The sequence below is a fragment of the Hemiscyllium ocellatum genome, chromosome 9, assembly GCF_020745735.1.
Source record: "Hemiscyllium ocellatum isolate sHemOce1 chromosome 9, sHemOce1.pat.X.cur, whole genome shotgun sequence".
Lineage (NCBI taxonomy): Eukaryota > Metazoa > Chordata > Chondrichthyes > Orectolobiformes > Hemiscylliidae > Hemiscyllium > Hemiscyllium ocellatum.
Window position 1 is genome coordinate 92,891,335 of NC_083409.1, and position 18,124 is coordinate 92,909,458.

The 18,124-nt window shown below is 41.4% G+C and overlaps 1 protein-coding gene across 1 annotated transcript in view; it reads left to right on the forward strand.

Moving 5' to 3' along the window:
- LOC132819159 (dihydropyrimidine dehydrogenase [NADP(+)]-like) overlaps positions 1 to 18,124 on the forward strand; it is a 744,611-nt gene that overhangs the window by 434,852 nt on the left and 291,635 nt on the right. The window contains exon 13 of the mRNA XM_060830572.1: positions 4,973 to 5,188. Coding sequence (XP_060686555.1) covers positions 4,973 to 5,188 — 216 coding nt within the window. The remainder of the gene's footprint in view (positions 1 to 4,972; positions 5,189 to 18,124) is intronic.

The window sequence follows — 18,124 nt, forward strand, 5'->3', positions numbered from 1 at the left end:
TCAATAAAAAAAAGAGCACAAAAACACAGCAGTGTTTCTTCCACAATGAAGGAAGTCCAAAGACAGACATATTTAATGGATGGGCCAAGGTAAATTGTCTAATAGCGTTCAGGGATATGTAGGCTTGGTGTATTAGCCATGTAAATTTGAGGTTATGAAGATAGAATGGTAAGGCTATGTTTGCGTGAAATGCTCCATGGAGGGTTGGTACAGACTTATAGAACATAGAACAGTACAGTGCAGAACAGGCCCTTCGGCCCTCAATCTTGCGCCGACCTGTGAATTATTCTAAGCTCATCCCCCGACACTATCCCATCATCATCCATGTACTTATCCAAGGATTGTTTAAATCTTCCTAATATGTCTGAGTTAACTGTATTGACAGGTAGGGCATTCCACGCTCTTACCACTCTCTGAGTAAAGAACCTGCCTCTGACATCTGTCTTAATTCTATCAACCCTCAATTTGTAGTTATGCTCCTTCGTACAAGCTGGAGTACAAGTCATCATCCTAGGAAAAAGACTTTCACTGTCTACTAAATGTATGATCATCTTGTATGTCTCTATCAAATCCTCTCTTAGCCTTCTTCTTTTCAATGAGAACAGACCCAAGTCTCTCAGCCTTTTCTCATAAGACCTTCCCTCTAGACCAGGCAACATCTGAGTAAACCTCCTCTGCACTTTTCCAACACTTCCATATCCTTCCTGTAATACGGCGACCAGAACTGTACACAATACTCCAAGTGCACCGCCCTAGCGTTTTGTATTGTTACAGCATGACCTTGCAGCTCCGGAACTCAATCCCTCTATCAATGAAACCTAACACTCTGTATGCCTTCTTAACAGCACTATCAATCTGGGTGCAACTTTCAGGGATTTACCTACATGGACTCCAAGATCCCTCTACACATCCACACTACCAAGATTCTTTCCATCGACCCAGTATTCTGCCTTCCTGTTATTTTCCCAAAGTGAATCCCCTCACATTTAACTGCATTGAACTGCTCTCAGCCCAATTCTGCAGTTTATCCAAGTCCCCTTGCAATCTGTAACATTTTTCCACACTGTCCTGTGATCTGTAAATTTGCTAACCCTTCCACCTCTGCCTGTTTCTAAGTCATTTATAAAAATGACAAACAGCAGTGGTCCCAAAACAGATCCTTATGGCACACCACGAGTAACCAGACTCCAGGCTGAATATTTTCCACCAACCACCACTCGCTGCCTTCTTTTAGAAAGCCAGTTTCTAATCCAAACTACGAAATCACCCTCAATCCCATGCCTTTGCATTTTTTCCAACAGCCTACCATGTGGAACCTTACCAAAGGCTTTACTGAAGTCCATGTACACTACGTCAACTGCCCTACCTTCATCTGTATGCTTGGTCATCTCTCAAAAAACTCAGTGAGGTTTGTGAGACATGACCTGCCCTTGACGAAACCATGTTGACTATCTGAAATCAAATTGTTGTTTGCTGGATGATTATAAATCCTATCTCTTATAATCCTTTCCAAAACCTTTCCTACAACAGAAGTAAAGCTCACTGGTCTATAATTACCTTGGTCATCTCTATTGCCCTTCTTGAACAAGGGCACAACATTTACAATCTTCCAGTCCTCTGGTACTAAACCTGTAGACAATCATGACTAAAAATCAAAACCAAAGGTTCTGCTATCTCCTCTCTGGCTTCCCAGAAAATTCTTGGATGAATCCCATCCGGCCCAGGGGACTTGCCTACTTTCACTCCTTCAAGAATTGATAACATCTCTTTGTAACTAACCTTAACCCTTTCTAGTCTATTATCTCGTTCTTCTCCTCTACAATATTTTCCTTTTCCTGAGTGAAAACCAATGAGTAATGTTCGTTTAGCACCTCTCTAATCTCTACAGGGTCCATATTAAACTTCCCACTTCTGTCTTTGACTGGCCCTATTCCTACCCTAGTCATCCTTTTATTCCTCACATACCTACAGAAAGCTTTCGGGTTCTCCATTATTCTATCTGCTAAAGACTGCTCATGTCCTCTCTTTGCTCTTTTTAACTGTCTTTAAATCCTTCTTAGCTGATCTGTAACTCAACTAATTTGCCTCATCTGAACCATCTTATCTCATCAACACATAAGCCTCCTTCTTCCGCTTAACAATTTCTGTGGTAAACCATGGTTCCCTTACCTTATCACTTCCACTTTATGACTCGCTAAGTCAAATTGCCTATTTCCACACTGAAAGGACTCTATGATACCATTCTGTGAAATTTCTCTAATTCGCCTACAACAATCAATAAATACCAATTTTGCCAATATGTCTAGCCCTCTGATCAAGCTAGTCTCAACAGGAAATGATGATGCACACATGCAATGAAACCTGTGATGTTGTGAAATCTTTAGAAATAAAGTTTTCTATATATTGTCTTGTGACTGCACAGACCTCCAAAGTTAGAGAGAACCGTTGTGAAGTTTACTTCTGAAAAACACACGTGCCACTTTAATTCTTTCAAGTCTTATGTTAACAGCAGTGGAGTTGGATTACAAAATTTGTGGTCACGCTGCAGAGACCCCTTGTTTGATCAGGAGACTCTTTAACAAGCTGCACAGAGTTACAATATTTTCAACTGATGGCAGATTTCACAAATAGAAAGCTTTCCCAGCCGCTAAATTAAATGTGTTTTGCACACACTCAGCTGGCACTTAGAATTTTAGTTATAATTGTAAGGGTAAATGAAAAAGGTACAAATTGGAAGTGGCACACTGTACTGGTTGCAAAGACAAGAATGGCAAGCTATTGGCAAAATTCTAGAATGTGTGTTTGGGGAAGTGAGTGTTACTTGCTTTCTCATTTTGGGCACTGTGTAAACAAAAGTTTGTTGTTTTCCTTGATTTAAACTCAACAGAAAACCTGTTAGTGTTAATTCTTTACAGTAACAACATGCAAAAGGCTTAAAATACTGTTTCTGAAATGGTTGAAAACAAATAAGAGGAGCAGTAATGAAAAGTTATCGCATTACACTTTTGAGTTTGTAATACATCCTATTAAATTAGGAGAACATTTTTAGACTGTGTAAACAAGATTCGGCTCATCCTGCCAAAATGTGCATATTATAATTCCAGCCTGTTGGTAAGGTCTGTGTTCCTCAAAGCAAATACTGACACGAAAGTATTAAAAGATATAGAATAATATAGTGAAAGAAATAATGCTTTCCTGCAATCTTCTGTTGCTGAATGGTTACTTTGTTTAATTTTTCATTTTGGAATCTAGATATTTCAGTTCACAAAGCAGGAATAAGAATGGTCGTTAAGAAAACATTTTCAGTGATATGCTAGATGTTAGTAGCCAAATTGTGCAATCTTAATTAAAAAAAACACCTTTTTCAAAAAAAATAAGCAGACTAAATGGGTCAAGCCATGTAAAATCTTTAACACTAAAAATAAACTATTTTCTACTGAAATAGTAGAAGCCATATTTGTGCAAGCTTATATTAAAATGGAAGTTATGGTTTCTTTAAACTATTATATAGATATGAAAATTAAAATGTGAAATATTCATCCATGTAATTGCTGAAATTGTGAGTTGGGTTCTGGAGAAGGGTGGGGGGCTTTAGTTAGGGGTTGGCAGTAGTGTGAGCACTCTTTAATATTTATCACTGGTGGCAATGGTTGACATTTCTTTCCTGTTTCATAGCTTTGCAGTTGTCTTAAAAAATTTAACATCTGATACACTTCTGTCCTTAATTCCAGCTGTATTGGAGAGCACAGAAGTCAGCATGGCCCATAGTGTATGTGGTGATGTTCTGCGTGATCAGTTCACCCATTCCCATTCCCCTACCTTACCTCTGAAGTCCTGTAGATATTTTCACTTCAGATAATTGTCTAATTATTTTGAAAGCCACTATCATTGAGGTTCTCCTTGCATTTTAATATGTATGCTTATTTTAATTTTAGGTATTTATAATGAAAGTACAGGCATGTTAAATCACACAATTTTAAATAATTACAAGGCACTAAGAGCATTGTAACAATTACATAATGCTGAGATTATTTAATTATTTACGGAGATTAGAAGTTCCAAATGCTGGAATTACTTAGGGCATAAGATATTGGATTAATGAATGTTTAAATGTTGACACAACTTAGGCCAATTCAGTTAGATGATGAATTGAAAATTATGAAACGGACATAGAACATTGTACCTGTGATGGTGTACAGTAATTTATCTTTGTGGCAGATTGAAAAAAATCTTAATTATCTGTATTCAATCCATGTCAGTTCTTTTTCTAAAGTAAAGTCCCATTTAAATTTTAGTCCCATTCGTTGTGATCCATTTAATTTGAGCAAGTCCACAAGGGCTCTTACCAATTTTTATAGATGTATCATAGAAAACATCCTATCCGGATGCATCACGGTGTGGTATGGCAACTGCTGTTCCCAAAACTCCAAGAAACTACAGAGAGAAGTGAACATAGCCCTGTCCATCGTGCAAACCATCCATTGACTCTGCCTATACTTCCCACTGCCTCGGGGAAGCAACCAACTTGATCAAAGATCCCTCCCCCATCTTGGTTATACTCTCTTCCCTATCTTCCTTTAGGCAGAAGCAATTACATTTTGAATACTCATATGATTAGTTTCAAGAACAGCTTCTTTCCCACTGTTATGAGACTTCTGAATGGACCTCTCAAATTTAAACTTTAATGTTGATCTTACTCTCTGTGCACCTTTTCTGCAGCCATAACGTTGTATTCCTCACTTTGTTCTATTACCCTAATGCCCTTTGTGTGGTATGATCTGCCTGTACTGCATGTAAAACAAAACTTTTCACTGTATCTAGATACATGTGACACTAATAAATCAAATCAAATTTTGAAATAGAATACACAAAAACTGTTTATAAATTTAATATTACTTCAAATTCATAATTTGTTAACTCTTTAAAAACTGCTCTTTTTAACTCTGATTTTTTGCTTTTTTTCAATTTACAGTTTTCAGATGGTTGTCACATATCTGAGAAACCTGAGCTCCCCCTTTTTTATACACCTATCGATCTTGTGGATATCAGCGTGGAAGTAGCTGGGTTGAAATTTCTGAATCCATTTGGCTTGGCCAGTGCACCTCCAGCGACCAACACAGCAATGATTCGACGAGCGTTTGATGCAGGTTGGGCGTTTGCCTTAACAAAAACATTCTCTCTTGATAAGGTAAGGTAACATCAGAGTAATTAGTCAACGTGCAATTTGCCTGTGCAGCCATCATGATGTTTATAGTTATTCTAAAAGTTGAGAACACTTAAAGGTGTTAAATTTGGTCATGATAAATGCATTTTATTCTTTATATTCTGCTTAGGTGAGTAAGAGCATTATCGTCAACTGAGACACTATGCTGCCCGTTATCTAGAAATTTACAAAGCTTGTAGTTTATAAAATTAATCAACATTAATGCTAGTTAGCCTCGAGTGGAGTATTGTGTCCAGTTCTGGGAGCCACACTTCAGGAGGGCTGCCAAAATAAAGAGATTGCAGAAGTGTATAATGATGATGTGGAATACGGACTGAGTTATGTGAAGATATTCACCTCAGAGCAGAGGTTGTTAGAGGAGATACGATGGAAACTTTCAAAGTCACAACTTGTGAGAGGGTACATATAGAAAAATTAATTCTAGTCCAAACCAGTCAGTAATCATAATGGAAAATAAGATGAATGGATTGAACACATATTTTGTATCTTAACCCCTATTTAAGAAATCATATTATTTCACTCATAAGAATGATCCCCAGTGTGGAGGGATTGTCATACAAGAAAAAGACTAAATAGGTTAGGACTACTCACTGGAGTTGAGAAGGATGGAAGATAATCTCATTGAAACATATTGCATTCTTAAGGATTTGACTGGGTAAATGTTGAGAGAACGTTTCCCCTCATGGGAGAGTCTGAGACTAAAGGCATAGTCTCAGAATTAAGTGACACCAATTTAAAGCTAGGATAAAGAGGCACATCTTCTCTCAGGGGGGTTGAGGGTTTTTGGAGCTCCTTGCCACAGAGAGCTGAAGGGGCAGAGTCCTTGTGCATATTTAAAGGTGAGACAGATAGAGGAATCAAGGATTACAAGGAAAATGCAGGAAAGTGGGTATGAGCAATGGCAGATCAGCCTTGATCCTATTGAATAGCAGAATAGGGTCAAGGGGCCAAACAGCTTACTTTTGTTTTTATTTCTTAAGGTCTTATGATCTTCACTAAGAAGGACGCAAATAACACACCAGAAATAATTATAAATCAAGAGGTTAAAGGAAGGGAGCAACATAAAAGAAACCTAACTGCCAGGGAAAGCTCAAAGACAAAATTATTAGCGCTAAAAGCTATCAGGCCCTGAAAGATTTAGTTCAAGGACTTTCAAGGAGGTGGCTGCTTAGAAATAAATACGTAAGCTTAAATTTTCTAAAATTCTTTAGATTCTGAAAAGCATCACATCAGTTTGTATTGTGGGGAATGTAACTCTTCTCTTCAAAAAAGGAGGGAGACCAGATAATCTAACATCTGGCATTAGGAAAGGAAGATGCTTGGAGATGCTCAATGCAATTAAGAAAGGTCAACATAGTTTTTTGTAAAGAACATCATGTTTGGCTAATTCATTCAAGTTCTTTCAAGAAGTAGCAAGCAAACAGGAGTAAAGGATCCTGTAGATAATGTGTACGTGGATTTCCAAAAGGCACACTACAGAAAATAAGGGCTTATGATGTAGGGGATAGCACATTAGTGCTTATAAAGCATTGGTTAGCTAAAGGAAACAGAGACCAGGCAGTGGGTCATCTTTGGATTGACAAGATATAACAAGTGAAGTGCGCAAGATCTTTGACCTCAACTATTTACAACCTAATACAATAACTTGAAAGAAGGGACTGAATGTACAGTTGTTAACTTTACTGATTATGCAAAGATATGTATGAAAAATTGTGAAGAGGACAAAAGAAATCTGCAAAAGGATATAGTTAGGATAAGTGAGTAAATAAAGATGTGGTAGATGGGATGTAATATGTTAAAATTTTAATCTGTCCACTTTGAAGAATTGATAAACAGCATATTATTTAAGTGGAGAGATATTGCAGAAGATATGCTCATATGTGAATCATAAAAAAATTGATAGGCAGCTGCAGCATGTGATTTAGAAGGTCATCTTGAGTAGATTGGAGCTTGGATAAAATCCTATCTAAAACGACAGTGAACAGGTATTGGATTTAGGCAGAAAAGTGGAGTTGAGGTCACAAATAAATTAACACATGATCTTATTGAGTGGCAGGGTGGCTCCAGGGAGCCAACTGAGCCTAATTCATAATTTCAGAACCAGAGGACACTGATTTGAACAGATTGACAAAAAAAAAGCAGAGGCAACATGCCAAAGCCTTTTTTACAGCAAGTGCTTGTCACTGATATTGATAATGCACTGTCTCAATGAGCGGCTTCTCTGGTGCACATGCGCACACACTTGCGCACATGCATATACACACATTTGCACACACATACACATTTACACATGCATGCACACACGCATGTAGACACATGCGCACACACACACAGATACACACACGCGTATACACACGCACACATGCATATACCCACACACACCTGTCAGGGATGTTTGCTTGCTTTCTTAGTGCGTGATCACTGAGCACCTACTTGCATGATCACATCATCCATGCCAAGCCTTGCCATAACATTTGGTGCAGTCACACATCTAGACATCTCACTGGTCAACAATCCACAGTCCAGAGGGCGGGCATCTTGTTGTACACAGTGTGCTACATCATTTTCACAAATGCACCATGTGACAGCACCAAATGCAGCAGCCCCTTCACCTGCCTGGACTCTTCTGCCCGCTTATGGGCTGTTTTTGTCTGCAATGAGAAAAAGGGAGGAATTGAGTGAATTGGTGATGCTGGTGCAGGTAGCTGAAATGTGGTGAGGTGCCTCAGATGAGTGGGGAGGCAGCACAGAGACTGTGCAGGGTCAGTGGTGTGGGAAGATAGGGTGGGTAAGAGTGATTGAGGGCGGTGTTGCAGACAACAATGGGAGTTGTAGAGCATCACACTTGGGACGGGGAAGGGTACAGCAGCAGCGATTAGATCAGTGCAAGTTGGCAGGGACAGATGTTTGCATTACTCACCCAGGTGGAGTGTGGAAGCTGTTTGATCTTGTTACAGCACTGCCTGTTATTCCTCAGGAACCATCAAGATAGCATTGAACCAGTGGTGCCCTTGGACCGTGCTGCCAGGGTCTAATGTTGCAGCCTCCTCTGCTGACGCTCCAGAAGGAGTACTCTTCTCGTTTCTGATTCAGGACTTCCAAGTCATTATCAGACAATCATAATGCCATTCCTTCCCCTCTCAGACATCAGCAGAAAATGCTCTAGACTGAGCAGGACAATTTGAGAATGCCAATGTTTGTTTGGGTAAACAACAGACTTTTAAAAATGACATGGGTTTGAGGGCTGTCTCATTTTGGGCAGATATTCACTGAGTGTTAAGTTCTTCTGGGAATGGCACATAATAAGCTGGGGATAACATCAGGTGGGGTGGATGCCATGGGGGCAGTGTCTATTGATGCATATTTAGTGAGTTACTGTGGGAACTCTCCCTCGGTTTTACATTAGGAATCCATCCAGGAGCCTCAATGCAACTCTCACTTAGCCAAAAAAGCGCAAGACAAAAAAAGGCAAGATTCAATCTTAAATTACAATAATGCATCTAGGCCAGATGGAATGCCCAACAAGCTACAGTTAAATCCTCCAGGATCTCTCTTCCCTGACAACCCAAGAAATCCTGTAGACCATCATTTCACTACCCCAAACCCATCATTTCATTTCATTCCTCTAACCACTATCTCACACCCCTGGGCCACTATCTTGCTCCAGTAACAACCACCTCTTTCAGCCCACAATGTCTGCCCAAATATTTTGGACACCCTTCCCCTGCCCGGTTCTATGTTACGTCCATCTGCCATCTCACCAGATAGCCAGACAGCCTGTGAGTCACACTGCCTATCAGAACGGAAAACTTGTTCTACAATCCTGGCCCTTGTTTCCAATGGAAACATAGTGAGACTTTTTTTTGTTTTGTTATGGGATCTGATCTTCACAGACAAGGCCACCCTTTGCCACCTGTCCCGAAGCATCTTTGAATGGGATGGCTTGCTCATCCATTTTAGAGGGAAGCAAAGAGTCATCCATCTTCTTCTGGGTCTGGAGTCACATGTGGACCAACCTACATATTGCCTCCCCCAAAGGGCATTTGTAAATCAGACAGGTTTTCATGACAATCAATAATAGTTTTATGGTAACCATTCCTGAGACCAGCTTTCAATTCCTGTTTTTAGAGTCATAGAGATGTACAGCACGGAAACAGACCCTTCAGTCCAACTCATCCATGCCGACCAGATATCCCAACCCAATCTAGACCCAATTTCCAGCGCCCGGCCTGTATCCCTCCAAACCCTTCCTATTCATTTAAAAAAGAATTTATGGGTTCATCTCAGCTATTCAAATTGAATAAACCCAGAAAATTAACCTGGACCTCATGATTACCAATCCAGCGATTAATATTGTGGCTGAAATTATTTAAATGCTTATTTCCGCAATTTAAAATCGAATCTGACTGTATTTCTCTCAGGTAAATATACCTTAAAGGGATAATTTTACAGGAGTGATTTGTGAACTAAAAAAAATCAATCGAAGAGCAGTGAGCATTTTGTGATGAATATCGGATAAAGTTGTGTAATATTGTTAAATTACCAATTTTACACAAATGGAGTCATTGATCTGTTTATTTTAAACACTTTGAGGACATTGTTGATGTAGCATGGGTAGAATTATGATAGCATTAGCAGCAGAAGTTGAGCCCTCAAAAGTTTTAAATACTTCAGGTTAAGGAGAAAGCAAAGTTAAAAATGTCTGTCAGCTGAAGCGATTTGTGAAAGATCAATGGCAGATCAGACTATAGATATTATGAATTTTTTTATTAGATTAGATTACTTACAGTGTGGAAACAGGCCCTTCAGCCCAACAAGTCCACACTGACCCACCGAAGTGCAACCCACCCAGACCCATTCCCCTACATTTCACCCTTTTACCTAGCACTACCGGCAATTTTGCACGGCCAATTCACCTAACCTGCACATTTTTTGGATTGTGGGAGGAAACCGGAGCACCCGGTGCAAACTCCACACAGTCAGTCACCTGAGGTGGGAATTGAATCCAGGTCTCTGGTGCTGTGAGGCATCAGTGCTAACCACTGTGCCACCGCGCCACCTTTACCACTGTGTCACCCTAGAATGACTAGATTAATTGCATAGGTTAAATATCTTCCCTTTGTTTGATATTTTCTGTTCATTCTTATGTAAGGCTGTCTAGCAGTGTTTAGATTCCCTACAGCATGGAAACAAGCCCTACAGCCCAACAAATCCACACCAACCCTCTAAAGGGTACCCACCCAGACCCATTTCCCTCTGACTAATGCACCTAACACTATGGGCAATTTAGCATGGCCAATTCACCTAACCTGGACATCTTTGGACTGTGGGAGGAAACTGGAGCACCGGAGGAAACCCACGCAGACATGGGGAAAATGTGAAAACTGCACACAATCACCTGAGGCTGAAATTGTACCCAGGTCCCTGGCGTTGTGAGGCAGTAGTGCTAACCACTGAGCCACCATGCAACCCCTAGAGAGCGTTTTTTTTCTGTAATCAGTGAAAATATATGATGTGGAGATGCTGGTGCTGGGCTGTTGTGAACAAAGTCAGAAGACACACAACACTGGGTTTATTTAAAATCACAAGTTTTCAGGGCACTGCTCCTTCATCAGGCGAAGCAAAAATGTACAAGCCAAGGTGCTGCAATGAAGCTTAGAAGGTATAAAACATAGATAAAGGAGAACAATGTGGTCTTTCAGGTCCACCCTATCTTAATAAGGTGAAGTTCCTGTCCCTCATTTATCCGAACATCAGTCATACAATTGCTTGGTAAGGAGCAAAAACCTAGGGAATAAAGGCTTAGGTTAATTTGGGAAAAACTGTGGAATGCCTGTTCAATACTAAAGGCAATCAAACAAGAACCAAGTGACCTTAATGACTCATGAGTACCACTGGGCCCAACAGGACTTAGGCAGTAACTTGGGATAATAAACAATTTGCTTTGATGTCCTGAGATGACGAAATAGTCCAATGTTGGATCAGCACACTCTACCATAAGTGGCTAGGTGCTATTTGATGAAGAGAGTGGGTGCGTGGGAGACTTGCGTTTTCACATACTTTATCCATTTGCTCTTGGCCTGTACCCAGAGCTTTCAAAAATGTTGAAAATGGTTGGCACCCTGGTGGATGCTTCTTCATTTTGGGTGGTTCTGGGCAAGAAATTTACATCAGTTGGTGGGGATCCTTCACTTATTTTCAGGGAGGCCTTGAGAGATGTTTCCTTTGCCCTCCTGAGAGTTACTTGCTGTCATGAAGCTCAGAGTAGAGGGCTTGCTTTTGGAGATTTGTGTCAGGTAATTGCATGCTGTGAACCATCCAATGCAGCTGGTTGGTCGTAACTAGTGGCTGGATGTTGGGAAGGTTGGCCTGAGACAGTACACTGATATTGGAGTACTCATTCCTGCCAATGGCTCTGTGGGATTTCAGAGGTAATAGATTAGCTAATTTGAAGTGTCGGTTGTACATTGTCTGTGCCTCTGATACAGACAAGAGGACTCGTGACACTACTGCCTTTCATTCCAGGAGTTCAGTGCCTTTGTAATCAAACAGTCTGTCCCTCAGATGGCAGAAGGTTGGACTGGCACAGTGAAGAAGATGTTGAGTCTCGCTGTCAATGTCTGTTCTTACTGAGACAAGATTCCCAAGGTCTGAGAATTGATTCACAATGCTCACCATGCATCTTGATAGTTAGGTGACAGAGTCGCACAGCAGGAGCAGACTGATAAAAGACTTTTGTTGTCCAAATGTTTAGCCTAAGGCAAATGCTGTCACATGCAGCATAGAATAATAAAGTGCAGAAGGAAGCTGTTTGGCCCACTGCATTGCAATCTCTCTACTGATGAGAAGTCTAGTTGAATCTACACTTCTGTTCTCTTCTTCCAACAGTTTTCTTTTTCTGTTTTATCCAAATTTGCTGTTAAATCTGGACCCAACCACCTCTTAGGCAGTACATTCCAGATCCTAACTTCTCATTGTGCTAAAAAAAATCCTCAAGTCACTTCTGCTTTTTCAAAATGTCATTCACACCAACTCTCTGCCTCCTGGTTATCACTCCTCCAGCTATTCAAAACAGTATTTCTTTATTTACCCTATCTAAATTATGCATGTCTTGAAGCATCTCCATCAAGTCTCTTCTTAGCTGTATTTGATTCAAAGAGAAAAATGCCAGCTTCTCCAGTCTTTGTGTGTAACTGCAACTCCTGATTCTTGAAACCATCCCAGTTGAAATCCTTTCTGTATCCTAAATAAAGTCCACGTGTCCTCCCTGAAGTACAATGACTAGATTGAGTGCACTACTCTGGCTGGGGTCAAATGAATTTTAGTTAAATTAATGTAAATTAAGAACAGAAGTAGGCCACTTAGGAGCATAGGAACAGGAATAGGCCATTCAGCCCCTCAAGTCTGTCCCACTATTCAATGAGATCATGGCTGATTGGGGGCCTAAATCCATATTCCTGCCTTTGGCTGTAGCCCTTTATACTGTTGCTTAAGAAAAAAAATCTAACTCAGATTCATAAGTAACAACTGATTCCGCATCCACTGCCATTTGAGGAACAGAGTTCCAAACATCTACCATCCTTTGTCCTTCCTAACATCTCTCCCGAATGGTCTAATTTTCAGACTATGCACCCTAGCTTTAGAATCCCCAACCAATAGTTTATCTTTTCCTGTCATGCTTTTTTTCTGTTAATATCTCACAGTCATTGAGCCATAGAGATGGACAGCATAGAAACAGATCGTTCAGTCCAACTCATCCATGCTGACCAGATTTTCTAAATTAATCTCGTCCCATTTGCCAGCATTTGGCCACATCTCTCTAACCCCTTCCTGTTTATATACCCATCCAGATGGCTTTTAAATGTTCTAATTATACCTGCTTCCACTACTTCCCCTGGCAGTTCATTCCATACACGCACTGGCCTCTGTGTGAAAAAGTTGCTCCTTACATCCCTTAAAATCTTTCTCTTCTCACCTCAAACCTGTGCCCACTGGTTTTGGCATCTCCTACCCTGGGAAAAAGACCGTATATTCACCCTATCCATGCTCTTCATGATTTTATAAACTTCTATAAGGTCAGCTCTCAGCCTCTGGTGCTTCAGGGAAAACAGTCCCAGCCTATTCGGCCTCTCCCTATAGCTCAAATCCTCCAACCCTGGCAACATCCTTGTAAATCTTTTCTGAACTCTTTCAAATTTTACAGCATCCTACCTGTAGCAGAGAGACCAGAATTGAATACTGTATTCCAAAAGTGGCCTGACCAATGTCCCGTACAGTTGCAACATGACCTCCCAACACCTATACTCAATTCACTGACCATAAAAGGAAGCGTACCAAATGCCTTCTTGCCTATCTGCAACCCCACTTACCAGAAACTATGAACCTGCACCCCAAGGTCTTTCTGTTTGGCAACAGTCTCCACAGGCTTACCTTTAACTGTATAAAGCAGTGGATCTAGCACCAATACTTGCAGGACACTGCTGGTCATGGGCTGCCAACTGAAAAGCAACTCTCCACCACCACTCTCTATCTCCTACTTTCGAGGCAATTTTGTATCCAAATGGCTAGTTCTCTCAGTGTTCCATGTGATCAAACCTTGTTAACCAGTCTGCTGTGTGGAACCTTGTCAAAAAATTTTACTGAAGTCCAAATAGCTGAAAATGTGTTGCTGGTTAAAGCACAGCAGGTCAGGCAGCATCCAAGGAATAGGAAATTCGACGTTTCGGGCATAAGCCCTTCATCAGGAATATGCCCGAAACATTGAATTTCCTATTCCTTGGATGCTGCCTGACCTGCTGTGCTTTAACCAGCAACACATTTTCAGCTGTGATCTCCAGCATCTGCAGACCTCATTTTTTACCTGAAGTCCAAATAGACAACATCCACCACTCTTCCTTCATCACCCCTCTTCATAATTTCTTCAAAATACTCAATCAAGTTAGTAAGACACTTCATTCAAATTGCTCTTAAACCTTCTAAATTCTAGAGAAAACCAGTCTAAAACACATAATCTCTCCTTGTAACGTAATCCCTGAAGTCGAGGTATCATTCTTGTCAACTTACATTGTACTCCCTCCAAGTTCAATATATCCTTCCCAGATCCACTCACTTTTCTCCCATTGGGGTCTAACCAGGGTTTTGTGTAACTGCAGCATTACCTCTGCATCATTGTGCTTCAGGAGAAAGTGAAGACTGCAGATACTGGAGATCAGAGTGGAAAAGTGTGGCACTGAAAAAGCACAGCAGGTCAGGCAGCATCCAAGGAGCAGGGGAGTTGATGTTTCAGGCATAACCCCTTCATCAGAAATCTGGGGGTTGCATGGAAGGGGACTGAGAGATAGATAGGATGGTGGGGGTGGGTGGAAGGTAGCTGGGAAGGCGATAGGTAGATGCAGTTGGGAGTGATAGTGAAATGTCAGAGGGGAGGTGAAGCAGAGAAGTGGGAAGGAAGATGGACAGGTAGGTCGATTCAAGAGTGCGTTGCCGAGTTGGAATGTTGGAACTGGGAAGAGGTGGGGGGAGGGGAAATAAGGAAACTAGCAAATTCAATGTTGATGCCGTGTGGTTGAAGGGCCCCAAGGCAGAAGATGAGGCGTTCTTCTTCCAGACGTCGGCTGGCTTGGATTTCGCGGTGGAGGAGGTCCAGGACTTACATATCCTTGGCAGAGTGGGAAGGGGAGTTGAAGTGGCCTGCCACAGGGCGGTGGGGTTGTTTGATGGGTGTGTCCCAAAGGCATTCCCTGAAACATTCTGTGAGTTGGCGGCCTGCCTTCCCAATGTAGAGAAGACCAAATTGAGAGCAATGGACACAGTAGATAATGTATTCGGATGTGCAAGAAAATCTCTGCTCCATGTGAAAAGATCCTTTGGGTCCATGGATGGAGGTGAGGGGGGAGGTGTGGTGCAGGTTTTACACCTCTTGCTGCGGTAAGGGAAGATGCCAGGTGTGGAGAGTGTGTTGGTAGGGGACATGGATCTAACGAGGGAGTCACAGAGGTAATGGTCTCTGCAAAGTGCAGAGAGAGCTGGGGAGGGAATTATATCTCTGGTGGTGGGGTCTGATTGTATGTGGCAGACGTGACAGAGGATGATGCACTTTATCTGGAGAGTAGTGGGTTGGAAGATGAGGACTAGGGGGTTCTATCCTTGTTTTTTTTGGAGGGGTGGGGCTCAAGGATGGAGGAGGTTGAATAATTCATCAACTTAACTAACACCTTCCACCCTGACCTTATGTTCACCTGGACCATCTCGGACACCTCCCTCCCCTTCCTGGATCTCTCTCACTCCATCTCCGGTGACTAACTCAACACGGACATCTACTTCAAACCCACCAACTCCCACAGCTACCTGGACTACACCTCTTCCACACCCCTCCTGTAAAAATGCAATCTCTTACTCGTAATTCCTTCGCCACTGTCATTTCAGCTCCCAGGAGGAGCAATTCAACTCCAGGACTTCTCAGATGGCCTCCTATTTCAAGGGCTACAATTTCCCCTCCCATGTGATCAATAAGGCCCTCTAGCACATCTCCTCAACTTCCCGCACCTCTGCCCTTGAACCCCACCCCTCCGACTGCAACAAAGAACCCACCTGCTCCTCACCCCACTAATATTGAGGTACAATGCATCCTGTGTGATATCTTGGGTTTGATCCAGATCTGAGGAAGATTTGCTCAACCTGAAGTGTTAACTATGATTCTCTACACAGATGCGGCCAGATCTGCTGAGCTTTTCCAGCAATTTCTATTCTTGACTCTGATTTACAGCATCCACAGTTCTTTCAATTTTTACATTGTGTTTAGTTTCTCCACAACAGGGGATCTCCTTTCTACTGAAATCCCTCAGGATCTTGGATGTTTTAATCAAGTCACCTCATTCTACTAAATGCCAGGAGTACAAACTCAGCCTGGCCAACCTTTCATCAATAGATAACCAGCCCATGATATGCATTAGTTGAGAAACCCTTTGAACTACTTTGCAGACATTTCCTTAATCAAGGAGACCAATCATGTACATGGTACTCCAGATGTGGTATCGTCAATGCCTTATATAACTGAAGCATTATCTACCTACTTCTGCATTCAATTCCCCAATTCAATTTGTTACAAACAATAACATTTCATTATCTTGTTGTAACTCTACTATCCTATTGCAATTAATGCTCTCGGCCACCCAGATCCCTCTGCATCCTGGAACTCTGTAATCAGTCACTATTTAGATATATGTTTCTTTTGCATTCTTTCCGACAAAATGGGAAAATCCAGTTTCCCACATTACACTCCATTTGTCAGATATAGGAAGGATATTGTAAAACTTGAAAGGATGCAGAAAAAATATACGGGAATATTACCGGGACTGGATGGTTGGAGTTATAAGGAGAGGTTAGGATGGGACTTTTTTCACTGCAACATTGGAGGTTGAAGGTGACCTTTCCTGGTTTAGTAAATTATGAGGGGCATAGGCAAGGTGAATTGCCAAGGTGTTTTTCCAAGGATGGGAGAGTTCAAAACCAAAGGCCATAGGTTTAAGGTATGAGGGAAAAGGGATAAAAAGGAACCTGAGGGGCAACATTTCCACACAAAGGGTGGTGCATGTATGGAACAAGCTGCCAAAGGAATTAGTACAATTACAACATTTAAAAGACATTTGGACAGGTACATGAATAGGAAAGGTTTAGAGTGATAGAGACCAAATGCAGGCAAATGGGACTAGTTAAGTTTGAGAAATATGGTCAGCATGGACAAGTTGGACCGAAGGGCATGTTTCTGTGCTGTATGATTCCATGACAGTATGATTTTGCCAAACCTATTTATATTTGTTTGTAACCTCCTTACGTAATTTTTACAACTTATTTTCCTATCTACTCTGGTGTCATCAGCAAAATTAGCAAACATACCTACAAACCCCTCATCCATGTCATTTCTACAGATTGTGTAAAGTTGAGGGCTCAGTGCTCAGTGGCATATTGCTTATTACCTCATCCAACCTGAAACATTATGCTTACTTTCTATTTTCTGTTAGCTAGCCAAATCTTCTGACCATGCCAAAACGTTATCCAGTACACCATGAACTTTTATTTCCCAGAATTGCTCAGACCTTTGAGTATAGAAATTGGGCTGACATGTTGTACAACAATTTGGTGCGGTCCCCTCTGGAATACTGTGTCCAGTTCTGGTCTTGTTGTTATAGGAAGGATATTATTGGCTGGAAGGGGTTCAAAAAAGATTTGCCAGAATGTTTCTGGGAATGGAACATTTGAGTTATAGGGAGAAGGTGGATAGGCTGGGACTTAGAGTCATAGAGATGTACAGCATGGAAACAGACCCTTCGGTTCGACCCGTCCATGCCGACCAGATATCCCAACCCAATCTAGTCACACCTGCCAGCACCCGGAGTTCAGGAGATTGAGGGGTGACCTTATAGAGGTTTGTAACATCATGAGGGGCATAGATAAAGGAATGGCAGGTATCTTTTCCCTGTGTTGGGGCATTTCAAGACTAGAGAGCATATGTTTGAAGAAAAAGAATTCGAAAGGACACAAGGGGCAATTTCTTTACACAGCAAATGATTTATGTGTGGAATGAACATTCAGAGGAAACGATGGATGCAAGTACAGTTACGATGTTTAAAAGGCACTTAGATAGGGATGTGAATGAGAAAGGAAATGGAGGGATATGGGCCAAGTGCAGGCAAGTGGAACTATTTTAGTTTGGGATTATCGTCTACATTGCTGGTTAGACCGAAGGGTCTGTTTCCATGACAATGTGGCTCTAATAACCTTTGAGATTACATCTTCTCAAATGTAATTTGGAAATTCACTTTTATCCTCAGCACTAGGTTAGATAGTCCATCTGGAACAGTGACCTAATTCAGTATGTATCAGAGCAGGGACCTCTGGAAT